At 42.5% G+C, this 15053-nt stretch overlaps 1 protein-coding gene across 1 annotated transcript in view; it reads left to right on the forward strand.

The window, feature by feature from the left end:
* plgrkt (plasminogen receptor, C-terminal lysine transmembrane protein) overlaps positions 1 to 13022 on the forward strand; it is an 89401-nt gene extending 76379 nt beyond the window's left edge. The window contains exons 3-5 of the mRNA XM_041185633.1: positions 4713 to 4843; positions 8738 to 8847; positions 12743 to 13022. Coding sequence (XP_041041567.1) covers positions 4713 to 4843; positions 8738 to 8847; positions 12743 to 12864 — 363 coding nt within the window. The 3' untranslated portion in view covers positions 12865 to 13022. The remainder of the gene's footprint in view (positions 1 to 4712; positions 4844 to 8737; positions 8848 to 12742) is intronic.
* The last annotated feature ends 2031 nt before the right edge of the window (positions 13023 to 15053 follow it).

Here is a 15053-nt window from a genome sequence, read left to right on the forward strand (position 1 = left end):
GAAGCCCACATGCCATGAATGAATAAAAAAAAAGAAATGTATCAGCACATCTGCACAGAAATGCATCATCATTCCTTTATTGTTTCTGGGTCAAAATCCTGGAACTCTGTACCTAATAGCACTGCGGATATACGCACACTGCAAGGACTGCAGTGGTTCAAGAAAGCAAATGGCGATGGGCAATTAATGTTGGCCTTGGCAACAATGCCCAAACCCCATGAACAAATTAAAAATGAAATGAGAGTTGCTATGAGGTGTGCATGGAGCAGATCTCTCATGCTGGCAGCTAGGTTCATGCTGTGATTCCATTCACGCTTGCATCTGCACACAAATGAAATTGAGATTACAGATCAGTAAATTGATCTGCTTTCTGTTTCAAACATCTACTCCAAGCTTGCTTTTGAATGTCTTCTAAAATTAGTTATAACAAAAGGATGCTTAATAAACTATATGAATAGTTACTTTGTAGTTTACACATGTGCTATGCTAACAAAATGAATAAAATTAGACCTAATTACTTTAATATTTTATTAAGATGACTCTGGTCTGTTATAATTGTCTCAGTTAATTATGGAGACAAGGAAATGATGCCATAAATGACTCCCTGAAAGGGAATTAAATAGACCCATTCTTGTGAGACTTATCAAAGGTAAGGGAACAGTAATTTTCAGCACTGAGCACCTGGTATTGTTTTTCTTTTAATTATTAGTCTACAAAATTAAGTGTAGGTAACTGACAGCTCAGCAGAATTTCAAAGAATGATAGGATGATACAGAAGGAGGCCATTTGGCCCATTGTGTCTGTGCCAGCTCTTTGAAAGAGCAGTCCAGTTCATCCCATTATCCTGCTCTCTCCTCATAACCCTGCAGTTTGTCCCCTTCTGGTATTTAAACTTGAAATTTGAACAGGGTGAAATTTTCCATGGCAATTAAATTTAGATTACACTTTCTGCCATGGTAATAACATCATTCAAAGGATAAAGGTTTCACTGGATTTTTAATATCAAGTATTTACCATTATCTCAAGTATTCTTGTAATGTGAGTATTCAAAAAATGACATGATTTACATTCACAATAAGCTTCACAAAAATTGCATCTTACCCTTAGCCTCCTCATTTTGTTATGGGAACTTTCTGTATTTGCCCGTTAAACTTGCCCTAGAAAGTTAGGTCTAGTCATTACAAACATGAGTATCCATTAAATGAGATGATAAGTTGCAATGACTGCCAATCAACCTGTTGGCCATCCAAAAGTAACTATTACAAGTGTGGAGTCACGTTCCTTCAAGTTTTGAATTACTCAGGAAGCTCTAAGGGAAGGGAGCACCTTCTCTTCCTCTCCAAGATTCTCAACCGTATTGTTGCCTCAAAATGTCACTCTCACCTCTCTTTATTCAGCTCTTCCAATCTGTTTTTCTCTCTATCTCCCCCTGTGAATTCTCTGTCATCCTAAGACTGTCCCAGTCAAAATTACACATCACACACTGCATGACTGTGACTCTCTCTTGGGTCTCCTGCCACCATCAACACTTTTGACTATTCAAGTTTCTTCTACATCTATCCTCCAAAGTTTATGGCTGGAACACTGCTCTCTCTCTCACTCTCACTTTCTCTAGGTTCTGCAGGTATCTGTATCAACAAATGCACTGCTTTAGTGCCAATGTTTTTTTTACTTATATGGCCACCTCTTTTTGTACTCAGTTGTTCATCCTTGGCTTCAGCTCTTCACTATCCACAAACGATCTTTAGTGGCATTGTCCAAAAACCCATAGTCAGATGCCACCTGTATCACTATGGCCTAAGAGTTGTTGCCACATTCTCAAACTACCTGTCTGATATTAAGCCCAGAGTGAGTCAAAACCTCCCCCAGTTAAATGTTAGCAAAACTGAAGTGATTCTTTCACACAGCTAACCATGCAACTGGCCTCAATTCCATTGACCTTCTTGGCTTTCACCTTAAGCCAACAGAGGGTCATGCTTTGACAGCTTCTTCCACCCTGAGTGCAGTAACTGGCTTATTTTTTGCTGCTGCTTTACATTGCCTGCCTCTGCTCCATCTCATCCCTTTCACTGCCAAAACCCTTATCCCTGTCTTCACCAAATCAAGGCTCAACTTACCTAATGCCCATCCTCCTTTCTGGTCTCCTCATTTTAACTTCCCACAAGCTTAAACTTCAATTCATTAAAAACACCACAGCCATTTACATCCTGTCATCAATGTTCTCTCCAAGCTCCACTTGTTTTCTGCCCCCTAGTGTGCTCAATTTTACATTTTACACTCGCTTTTAGTTTCCTCCGTGGCTTCAATAACCCTGTGTTCATAATGCCCTTTGTATATGTAACAGTGCAAATCCTCGACTCGAACGCTGACCTTCCTCTCACCCATTCACTTTTCCATTCTACCATTGACAACTGCTTGTTCAACTACTATACTTCTGTCTTCTGTAACTTCCTACACAGTTGACACTTTACTCCTTGCTTTTGAAAATCTCAAAACTTTCTTCTTCAAGTGTGTATTTGGTTTCTCATCCTAACCAGTCCATATTTTCCCTTTTGCTACACTTGGTGTCCACTGTATCCTATTTCTCCCTATTGTAACATGCTCAGAGACACTTTATTGCACATGAGGAGCCACACATAACTGTAAGTTTTTGTACTTCTGACAATTTTTGAGCATTGTTTTCTTGTCCCTTGCTTCTGGGATACACTAAATCAACAATTATAAAGATTAAAGACACTTGGTCAAAGGGAACAGTTTAAGGAGATTTTCAAAGGCAGGAAGTTCAGTCTTAAGGCAGAACTGGCAGGGGAGAGAATACCAGAATGTGGACTCATCGTGCCAAGATGAGTGGCCATCATTGGTGGAAGAGAGGGAGAGCGTAACAAGTTGCAGTTTGATGTCGGAGGACTACAATGTCAGCCAGCCATGTAGCTGGAGATGATTGCAGAGATAATAGGATAGGTAGGTGAGGTGGTAGAGGGAGTTGGAATCAAAAATAGATATCCTAAAGGTAATTCAATGGGATGTGGGATGCGCAGTTTGATGAGGAAGGGGGTTTTAGGGGGAGCAGGCTTTTGTGTGGCTCAGAATACTATCTGTAATGTTGAAGGGGGTGGCGACCATATTGGTATAGAAAACATAAAGCGTTACAAGAAAGTTGGTTATCGAAAGAAATAGAGATTGGAAGCTACTGGTGAGAAAAGCTTTAACATACAGATGCCAATCTTTTTCAGTTCAAAAAACAAGTCTGGCAATGTTTAAAGATGATTCTGTCAGTTGGAATGTACAACAGCATAGTTCTGCCAGTATGGACTGTAGTACACATTAAAAAACAAGCACACTCAATAAACATATATCTTTACCCACAACAAGCTATTTTTTTCTCTTTATTTTGCTTGTGGCAAATCGTACACCAGCTATGGGTCAGAGCTGTCCCAAGCTCCTGCTAGTCTTGTCCTCAAGGAGTTGCTGAGTGATGACCCCTCACATTTTGCTGTCCCTCTGTGGGTGAGTCCTGCACTTGCATTTGGCACTCCTCCATAAAATGTGGAAACGTGGATGCTCACCAGCTGCTGTCATTTGATGGGACGGTGCATTGGCCTTTCAATTGGCCTTGCCACCTGAACGCCGTTTAAGTTGGCAGTTCCCAGTTGCACTTACCAATTCTGAGAAACATAAAAAGATTTATGGTGCAGGAGGAGGCCATTTGGCTCATCATGTCCCTATTGGTCGAAAGTGTTATCCAGCCGAATGCTACCTTCCAGCTCTTGGTCCGTAGCCCCCTAGGCTTCAACATTCTATGAGGGTGAATGCTGACAGGTGGCACTGAATAAAGTTTTGAACCCCTGCCCCCACACCCCTGCGCCCACCACCAACTCTTCAGGCTTCCTGTTGTACTATCCCCTGAGCCAAAGTGCAGCCTATATACTTTGTACAATTATATCCAGCAGGAGAATTAGCTTAAAAAAGATTGGAATGTCTTGTAATTGAGAGGCAAGCACGATTTGAAGATCCAAATTAATATAATTGACAATAAATGCTGACCAAAAAACCATTTATATGTACGCCCGTCTTTTGGGTCTCATTATTTCATTCAGTATTCACCCACAGAGATGGTGGGATGTTACTCCACCTGAGCCTATAAGTTGATATGTGCCACTGGCCCTGCTGAAGACAGTGGTTTCAACCTCATCAGGTCCTTCAGCGATCAGCAAGGAAATGCCAGGGAATCTGGAAGATGATAAAAGTTTTGTTGTTTGTCACCAGATTTCTGACATTTTCTACATTTAGTGACTTAACTGACATGTTTTTTTTTCCCGTTGCTATTCACTAATAACTTAAATTTTCTTTAACGATGACACTATTTGATCTTATTCAGTGAGATTTTCTGTCCGATTTATTGACATGTGATCCCCAGGAGTTTGTTGATATTTATTGGATCTGTATAATTTCACATTACACTTACAACCGACCATTCAGACCAACTGGTATTTGTTGGTTTTTATGCTCCTCCTGTGCCATCTAATGTCATTCTGAGTAACCGATAAATAACATATCCCTAAACACAACATTAACTTCAAGCACATCGGCAGGTTACTGGTAAAAGTAAGTGTTGATCAAGCCTACCTATTTTATTGGGGAAAGAAAACATTTTTTTTAGAATTTGGGAGAGCAGTTTGCAATTTGTTTTCTGATTGAGTCACCTTTTACAGCTGCAGAGGCAGATTCTGATGCAAGATGAAATGAGACAGAGACAAGTGGCAATGCAGATCGCATGGTCCCGTGAATTTATAAAGTACTTTGGAAGTTTCTTTGGACTTACAACTATTGGTTTAACATTAGGGTAAGTATTTCATTTTTGTTTTATGGTCATTGACGGCTTTATCATTGCAGCAACATTTTATAGCCTGATTAAGCATCCTTTACGCATAGCTGACTCAGAGACTTCTGGACTATGCCATATTGCTAAAGCTCCAACTAACATGGGCACAAGGATAAGGTTGTAAAGTACCAATATTCGCCAGAATTTCAGAATGCTGGATTGCTGCTGCATTCAAAAATTCCCCCAACTTGAGGCTGCTGAGCATTTCTATCACGGTCTCCCGATCCCAGCTTTCACAGAAATGCACAGCATAGCGTCCCTCGTGGAACTCAGAATGAAGCAGAGTTAGTGGAAGACAGGACATGCCCCTTTTTACAGCACTAGCTGCGCATGGTGAGTTTAAATGTCCAGTCTGAATGTTAGCGAATGGGTGAGTGGATGAGTGAGTGAATGGATATGCGGCTGGGGTGGGCAGGTGGGTAAATGCTGAGTGGGTAGCGGGCTAATGTGGTAGATGGATAAGTAGGGAGTCGGGTTGGTGGGGGTAATCAGGTTAGGTTGAGGGGTAGTCGTGAGGGGTCAGGTCGGGGGTGGTTAGTCAAGTGGCAGGTGGGTGATCAGGTGGTCAGGAGGGGTAGACAGGTTCGGGGGGGTAATCAGGTCAGGGTCGGAAGCCGCAGTTGGGGTGGGTCAGGAGGGTAGTTGGGTGTCAGGAAGGTAGTTGGGTCAGGAGTAGTAGTCAGGTGGTCGGGGAAGTAGTTAGATCTGGTCAGGAGGTTGTCGGGTTGGGTCAGGAGGGTAGCCGAGTCGGGAGTTGTAGTCAGGTGGTCAGGGGGAGAATGCGGGTCAGGCCAGGAAGCTAGTCGGGTGGTCAGGGGTGGTAGTCGTGAAGGTCATGTCTGCTTTGGAGTTAGTTGGGTCAGGTTGGGGGGTGGTCAGTGGCGTAGATAGGGTGGGTAATCTAGAAATAGTCGCAGTTGATCGGAAGGGTTAGTCGGATGGTCAGGAGGGTGGCTGGATCGGGGGGTAGTCAGAGGTCAGGGTTTGGAAGCAGGGGAATGTGATGTGGGAAGGATGGGGGAAACATGATGTGGGGATCAGGTTTGTAGTTACCCAGAAGTTAGACTAGGTTTTAATCTGTTTAACATTTCCTGGATAACTACCCAGGTAAGTATCACGGAACTGTCCAAAGTCCCCGACTCTAACTCAGAGTCCGAGACATTTGCGGAGGTTCCTGGCAGCAGGTGAACTGTCCATCAGAAATTGAAACCTCCTGGACAATTCCCACGTAGGTCCACATGTCAGGGCTTCTGTAGAGTCCCGATGTTTGCACTCTGCGATATACAGAGCAAAAGATTTGGTCCAGTATGATTTTTTAAGAAATCATTGATTGCAACTCTTTAAATATCCCCTATAGCAAGTAGTATATCTCCTCATGTTAAGATATTTTAAGCTATAAGGTGAAAGCAGGCAAAGAACATTATGGATTGCCACTTATTTTCATTTAAATCTGATAATCAGAGGTGAAGTAATAGCAGAATCCAAAAATGAATCACTAGTATGACTGTCACTCAAAGCACTCCTAAGTGACTACTGCAAATGACATCAGAGCACAACTGATTACACTTCTATTTGACAGTGTTTATCTCTGTGATCACAATAACAATGACTTGCATTTATAAAGCGCCTTTAACGTGGTGCTTCACAGGCATGTTATCAAATAAGATTTGGTACTGAACCAAGTAAGGATATATTAGCACACGTGGGCAAAAACTTTGTCTAGAGGTAAATCTTAAGAAGTGTCTTAAAGGTAGGGAGAGTGGTGGACAGGAGGAGAGGTTCAGGGAGGGAATTCCACAGCTGAGAGCCTAGACTCTAAACTCGCAGGCACCAATGTTGGAGTGATGACAATATGCAATGCACAGGAAACCAGAGTTAGAGGAATGGAGTGATCTCAGAGGGTTGAGGAGCTTACAGATACAGGAAGGGGGATGTGTGAAGTGATTCATTTTGGTCGGAAGGATGAGGAGAAGCAATATAAAAGGATGCAATTCTAAAAGGGGTGCAAGAGCAGAGGGATTTGGGGGTATATGTGCACAAATCAGTGAAGGTAAAATCATTAGGCAGATTGAGATAGCAGTTAATAAAGCACATGGGATCCTAAGCTTTTTAAGTAGGGACATAGAGTACAAAAGCAAGGAAGTTATGATAAACCTGTACAATATGCTGGATTAGCCTCAACTGGAGCACTGTACAAAGTTCTGGGCATCACACTTTAGGAAGGATGTGAAGGCATTAGAGAAAGTGCAGAAAAGATTTACGAGAAAGGTTCCAGGGATGAGAAATTTCAGCTACGTGGGTAGGTTGGAGAATCTGGGGCTGTTCTCCTTGGAGAAGCGGGTAAGAGGAAATCTGGTAGAGAATTGTACTCAGTGCCACCTCCACCCACATGGTACAAGAAACAGTTTTTACACATTCACCCCACAGAAACAGAGCAAATGTGTTTTTCCTCTGTTCAGTCTCCTTGAGGGTTTAGAGATCATTTTCACTAAAAACTAAGTGAGATCTTCTTTCATTCTTGTGTGCAACATCCATATTCAGTTGCCTGTGTTTGGCAAAATTACACAGCAACCAGCAACCTGGCAGTGGACACGGTGAGCTAGACACATTCCTACTTACCAACTGCTTCCCTGGGCTACATCTGCAGATTTTAGCCAGACTGACTGCGTAAAGGCCACACTCTAGTTTCCAAGCATCCCGGCACAGGACCTACACTGGGGATATGCCAATGGTCTTAAAATTGAGTTGATCCACAAAATTCTGGTGAATTCAGCCCTGTAGAGCATCAGCAGGTCCAGTCCAGATTCACTGAAATCCAGCACAATTTTCCATATGTAATTTAGGGCATTAGTGTTTAATATTATTAATATTTTAAACATTTTCCGATCTCCTATAGCTTGCATTGGTCACTTCGAGGACAGTAATGGATGTTAAAATAGTAACTCACGACCGCAAGGAGTAGTTGAGGCAAATATTTTTGATGTATTTAAAGGAAAGCTCGATAAGCACAGAAACGGGAACGGAATAGAAGGATACATTGATGTGGTTAGATGAAGAGTGATGATGGGAGGCTCATGTGGTGCATCGACATTGACAGGGACCTGTGGGGATGTATGGCCTTGTTCTGTGTTGTAAGCACTTTTTAATCCTTGAATGTATAGATTTTTAAGGCCTCCTGCCCAGTGAAGTGACTTAGCACCCAATTCCCATCATCATTGGGGCTGTTGCAGTGGTCCCTGGGTCTACTGTAACGCAATTAATGCACGCAGCTGAGTCAGATGGTAGTTGGCCCAATTAAACTGGGCTACTGCTTGCCATTTTAGGACAGCACTAGGCAGTCCAGCTGAATGAAAGTCCACCAGTGCACCTGTGTTTAGATTTTGGGGCCAGGAGGAAAGATGGGTTGCCAACACTCCAGGATTGGCCTGGAGTTTCCAGGACTGGAGATGAATCTCCAGAGCGCTGCTGTGTGCATCCCTGGAGAAAAATCATTGCGACATCGAAAAAAGTGTTGAGGGTTTTTTTTGGCATTTTCTTTCAACATTCCTCTTTACCAGTTAGCGATGCGGAAAATGGGGATACAAAAGATGTTTGGCTGACAGTCAAGCATCATCCAATTGGGCAATGAGCCTTTTTGCTTTCCAGTTGGTGTCGGAGTGCAGTGTGTCACAAGGATGGATGTGTTGGCTGAATAATGGCTGGAGCTGTGAGGCAAGTCATGGGATGAAACCTCCAGGAACATATTTAATCACAGTTAGTAATGCTGGAGGAGCGCTATATTAATTTCCATGAAACAAGTGTTTCTTACTACAAATTTCAGCAATTTAAATTTGACCTTGGCTATTTTCTGTGCAGAGCCATGAAGAGGAAGACACCGGTATTTCTGTTTCCTATCGTTCCACTAAGCTTCATTCTTGCCTATCAATATGATCTGGCATACGGAACATTAATGATAAGAATGAAAGGTAAGATACAGCAAGACTACATCTGTGACTTTATTGGATGAGTCAAGGGAGGGAGTTATCTGCACCTGGTATTCAAAAAGTGATCATGGACTTTTGACTGAACTTGCTCTCATAATTTTTGCCCAATTCAAGAGCAACTTCTGAGAAGAGTATCATAGAATGGTTACAGCACAGAAGGCCAATCAGCCCGTCATGTCCGTGCTGGCTCTCAGCCAGTCCAATTCCATCACGTTTTCTCGTAGTCCGACAAATTTTTCTCTTCAGATAATTATCCAATTCCCTTTTGAAAACAATTAGTGTAGCCTCCGCTACACTCTCAGGCGGTGCATTCCATATTCTAACCACTCGCTATGTAAAAAGGTTTTTCCTCATGCCACCTCAAGCTTTTTTGGCAATCACCTAATTGCATGTCCCGTACAGACCCTTTTCTACGTTGAACTCAAGTCGCCTTAAGTGGAAGTTAAGTAATGAGGTCAATATTTAAAACTTAGGTAAAAAATCAAATTCCTGGCTGTCAATACAGACCAACCTAATTAAGATAATTACACACATCTCCCATTACACCTCCATAGCCAGAACAAGGAGAAAGCAGGAAATATAAGTTGAAATAACTCCAAGCGTTAAAATATTCCAACTGCATTTTAGAATAAATAAACTAATTGTAAAAGTCCAAATTCTAGCTGCTCTTTAACTAGCAGTCACACTTTCATTTTCTAGCCCATCGGGCTGCAGCCCAGAGTTTGTACGCAAATTTATGTAATCCTTCTCCTTACTGTATCACACTGTCAGTGAGCAAAGAGAAGTGTCAGTCACTGAGGCCAACTCCATTCACATTTTTTAAACATATTTTTTGCAGTTTTGTCCACAGGAATCGGTGCAGGAAATTTGGCAGTTTAAATGAACATATCACATTTCCTTCCCAGTTTCTGCGTTCCTCTGTCCTTCGCTTAGCTGCTTGACATTTCCACTTGCAACTTGTAGTTTGGAGAGCAGCCTGGTTGTCATCAGCCTAAACAATAGCCCTTCAGCTTTTGCACAGCCTTTTAGGCTGGATTATTGTATGTCTGTTTATATACATATATGCACACATATAAACATAACATGACTCCATGCACCACTAACATCAGTTTAGATTGATGTCTATGCACATAGTTTTTTGGTATTCTCTAATGAAATGTTGATAGAGTGAAACTGTTTCCACTTTAAAATTAGAGCTTGGCGTTTCAAGGCTAATGTCATGAGACACCTCTTCACACTAAGTATAGTAGAAACCTGGAACCCCTTCCCCCAAAAGACATTAAGGCTGCAGGTCAGTTAAAATGTAAAAACTGAGCTTGATATATTTTTGTTAGGTAAGAGCATTAAGGGTTATGGAACTAAGATGGAGACATGGAGTGAAGATTCAGATCTAATTCAGTGGTAGAACAAGGCAGTTAGGTGAATGGCTTGTGCCGATTGTACAAAGACACCCAGTTGCAGTTAACAATGCAAGCAACAGTTTAATTCTTGCTGAAGAACGGGTTAAACTATAAAATGGGTGAGGTGGTGAATACTGACTTGGATTATGTTTAAAATCTGAGATTACTGCATTCCTACATGGACATACATACAACATACAAAATAGGAGCAGAGGTAGGCTTTCCAGCCCCTCAAGCCTGCTCAACCATTCAATAAGATCAGGGCTGATCTGTTTGTGTCTTGTATTCCACATTCCCATCTACCCCCGATAACCTTTGATTCCCTTGCCTAACAATAATCTATCTATCTCTGCCTTAGAAATATTCAGTGACCTCTCAACTACCGCCTTCTGAGGTAGAGAGTTCCAAAGTTGCACAAACCTCTGAGAGAAAAAATTCTCCTCATCCCTGTCCTAAAAGGGCGACTTCTAATTTTAAAACAGTGGACCCTAGTTCTGGATTCACCCACTAGAGGAAACATCCTTTCCACGTTCATCTTGTCAATACAGTTCAGGACAGTATATACTTCAATCAAGTCACCCCTCACTCTTCTAAACTCCAATGGAATCAAGCCCAGTTTGTCTAACTTTTCCTCATGAGACAACCCACTCATTCCAGGTATCAATCTAATAAACCCCCTTTGAACAGCCTCCAATGCATTTACATCCTTCCTTAAATAAGGAGACTAAAACTGCATACAGTATTCGAGATGTGGTCTCACCAATGCTCTGAATAACTGAAGCATAGCATCCTTACTTTTATAAAACTGAAAATGCTGGAAAAATTCAGCAGGTCTACCAGCATCTATGGAGAGAAAAACAGAGTTAACGTTTCGAGTCCGTATGACTCTTCTTGTCATACAGACTCAAAAAGTTAACTCTGTTTTTCTCTCCACAGATGCTGTTAGACCTGCTGAGTTTTGCCAGCATTTTCTGTGTTTGTTTCAGATTTCCAGCATCCACAGTATTTTGCTTTTATCCTTATTTTTATGTTCAATTCCTCTCATGATGAGGATAGCATTCCATTAGCCTTCTTATTTACTTGCTGTACCTGCATACTAACTTTTCATGACTCATGCACTAGAACGCCTAGATCCCTCCGCACTTTGGAATGCTGCAGCTGTTCTCCGGTTTAAGCAATACTCTGTTTTTTTATTCTTCCTGCCAAAGTGAACAACATCATATTTTCCTACATTATACTCCAGCTTCCAGAGTTTTGCTACTCACTCAACCTATCTATATCTGTCTGCAACCTTCTTATGTCCTCTTCACAACATACTTTCCTACCTATCTTTATGTCATCTGTAAATTTAGCTACCATCCCTTCACTCCCCTCATCTAAGTCATTGATTATAAATTGTAAAAAGCACAGACCTCTGTGGGGCTCCACTTGTCCCACAAGATAAAGTGGGAACAAGATATTTTACATCTCACAAGGTCAGTTAGATTTAAGCACTTGCAGTCATTCCATTTGAAAAAAATTGATCACCTCTAAAAATCTAGATTTAAAATTCTCCTCGTTTTGTAAAATGCCAACGAAGGAAACAAAATTAACAAAGATGTAAACATGGTTCCAGAGAACAAGTTGTAATTCATTTAACTCTATTCACACCCACCGTGAATAGTCTGAATGACCTGTTCCTGTGACTGTCCCATTACTACTTTAGAATTTCTGTGAAGAAAAAGTTCATTAAGGTCTAGAGTCACTGAAGATATAGCCTCTCCTGCTGCCTATCAGGGGTCACGTGATGTTCTGGGAGGCTATCAATGAGCCCTAAGTGTGGGCAATCCAGGGGATGGGGCTTCCTGGTGAGAGTCCTGATCGAGCATGCAGCACCTGAAAAGCTCTCTGTAATAAAGTTTATCTGCTTCTTGTCGAAACCTGTCTGCCACATCGAGTCATTACAAGGCCTTAATTTTTAGCACAGCTCTTAGCACAGCTTTTGCCTAATAAAGGCCCCTGATGGCATTCTATTGCTCAATGCATGTTGTCTTTTGCTCTTCTCCTAAAAACATACCTTATTATTCAGCCCCACTTCTTTCATTTTTAACAGTCAATGTCAACTCCCAATTTTAAGATGTGACACTCACATTGTCCCCAGCAGTTTTCTGCAGTTGGTTTGCTTTTCAGGCAGATATATTTAGGGTTTTTGCCTTAAAGATATAATAATGAATCCTCAGTCTTTTGCATTGACTGACTTATGCCTTATAAAAAAGTATAGTGTCATCCCTGGGCTTACAGAAATAAACTTGTTGCTATATTCGCATCATATTCTATATAAGCAGGGAACACTGCATAAGTTATCAAAAAAGTTTATCTGCTTTCACATTTAGCATCAGTTTCCTGACATACAAGTGTACACTTAATATTTTCAGCTATTCAATAATGCACACTTGCCAGTTAAATGGATGGTTATTGGGTTTCATTTTATCTTCCAGATGAGGCGGAGAACATAATTGATACAGAGCGAACCCTACTTGACATGCCAAAGGGAGTGCCAACCTTCGAAAGTATCGAGAAAGCTAGGAGGGCCCGGAGTATATATTTCAGTCAAAAATAGGCTTTAAGCATAAAAGATGAGAGGCTGAAGATGTCGGTCACAGATCAAAGGGGAAAAGTGTATTAGCAGCAGCTGATTATCCATCTTTTTAATCAAATGTTGTGTAGTTGTTGCCTTCAATAAATTAACCAAAATTGAATAAAGCACCAAATACCCTGGAGCTGTCTTTTTTTTTTGCATTAGTTCAACTTCTTGTTTCACCCTGCAGTAGCCAGAAGTGCACCAAGCAGTACAGCGCTAACATTTCATCTGTTGGAAGAAAGTTTGAGCAGCTCCCAGTTCAGTGCAAAATTGCAGAAAACCTGTGGCAACACTTTTAGTGATATGCATTGAAACATTGGTCCAGATTTTCACAGAATTGGCAAGACTCCGCAGACCATTAAAAAAGAGGGGCCATCAGGGGGCGGGAGGGTGGTGCATGGTGGCGGGTAACATGAGTTCACATGCTGGGTATGGGGGGAGCAGGGGCAAGTATGAGGGTTGGAGGGCCTAACAATTTCTAAATTAACTGGGAAGCAGTCTCAGATAATTGAGTTGAACCTTCCAACCAGCCTGCCTCAGCCCTCGCCAGCCCCTGAGGCTGCCTGCCATCTGTATCTGGAGTCAGCGAGTCCGACTCTTTCCCACACTGCATCCCCCCCGACCCCCTCCCCCAGAACGAGAATTGTGAGTTTCAGAATACCTTTTACCGAGATGGGTCCAGCAAGTCAGGAAATTTCCCGATTCAAGCTTTCCGCCTTGATATCCAAAATCCAGTCCATTGTTTGCGGATAGTCAAAAACATGGGCATCTGCTCCTTAGAAAATTGGGTACAGATGATTTCAGCAAGCCAGTGCATCCCAATGTAAAGGGCACTGGGAAAGGTGCACACAAGCTGTGTTTAAGGCTTATTAGGCCCCTGAAAAACGTTTAAAATTAAGGGGGAGTCCATAGTGTGACAGGAGCCCTCCAGCTATCTAATACCAAAGTGGAACAAGCAGTGATGGGAATGTTCTAATTCATAAGTAGACAGCTCTACTATCCTGCCCATTGCCCCCCTACCCTCATACTGCCTCTGCCCCTGACCCTGTGTCACCTCCGCCCTGTGACCTCATGGCACAGTAGAAAACCCACTGCTGCCAAATTGGCCTCAAGCAATATTTCACTGACTGCTGGCATCCGAAACACCAGCAAATTACACTCTGCTGTGTAATGAGATATACATCTGGACTTGACTTCAAATAAGTTAACCTCTCATTAGTGGATGCTTTCAGCTCATTTATGTTTGAATGCCTGCAGGAGCTCACCAATGTCAGCACATGTGGCCCTCTGTAAAGTTTTGATTATGGCAGCAGTGTGATTTGTTAAAAATTTGTTCATGGGATGTGGGCATCGCTGGCTAGGCCAGCATCATTGCCCATCCCTAATTGCCCTTGAAGAGATGGTGGTGAGCTGCCTTCTCGAACCACTGCAGCACATTACAACAATAAGATATGCCAGGTGATTGCAAATGGACAGAAGCATTGTGTTTCTCTCCTATAACATTTCCTGCTTCTTCCCTATTCTCTAAATCTATTTCTGTTCACCACTGTGATTTCTATTTATGTCTCACACTTTGGGCGGTTTTTAATGGAGGCAATGAGAGTCTTGTCTGCCGGCTGGAGAACTGGTGAGAGCCCCATGTTGCCTCATTTCAGGAAAGACCACCAAATTAAGTACCAATCAGGCACTTAGGTGGGCCTTACCCTGGAGCAAAGACCCTGTGGCGGAAACCCTGTCTTGCACGAGCCAATCAGAGGTTGGCAGCTGTGTTTACTCAGCAGCACCAGCAGGGGCAGTGTCTACTGCCGCCAATGCACCCATCAAAGAGCCGGGATTGCCGAGGGACCAAGACCACAGGTGAGTGATGGTGGGATGGGGGTATCACAGAGTTGGCAGTGTTCACAGGGAAGAGGGAGTCAACAGAAAGGGTAGGGAGTGACTCTCAGCAGGATCCACCCACGCCCCCCCCACCCATGCCGGGTCTCTCAATTAGACACTAAGTGCCTTTGAACTACGGTTTCCCCCACACAACCACCCCGCCCCAACTGCCCCTACCCTATGGAAACCTGCAAGCAACTATCACAGGGTTCTGTGATTCTATGGTTTGCTTCCCAGCTTTCCAGGCCTCCCACCTGGCAAGTCCCCACGCTGCTGCTGAGTGAATACCA

Source organism: Carcharodon carcharias, chromosome 4 (genome assembly GCF_017639515.1).
Source record: "Carcharodon carcharias isolate sCarCar2 chromosome 4, sCarCar2.pri, whole genome shotgun sequence".
NCBI lineage: Eukaryota > Metazoa > Chordata > Chondrichthyes > Lamniformes > Lamnidae > Carcharodon > Carcharodon carcharias.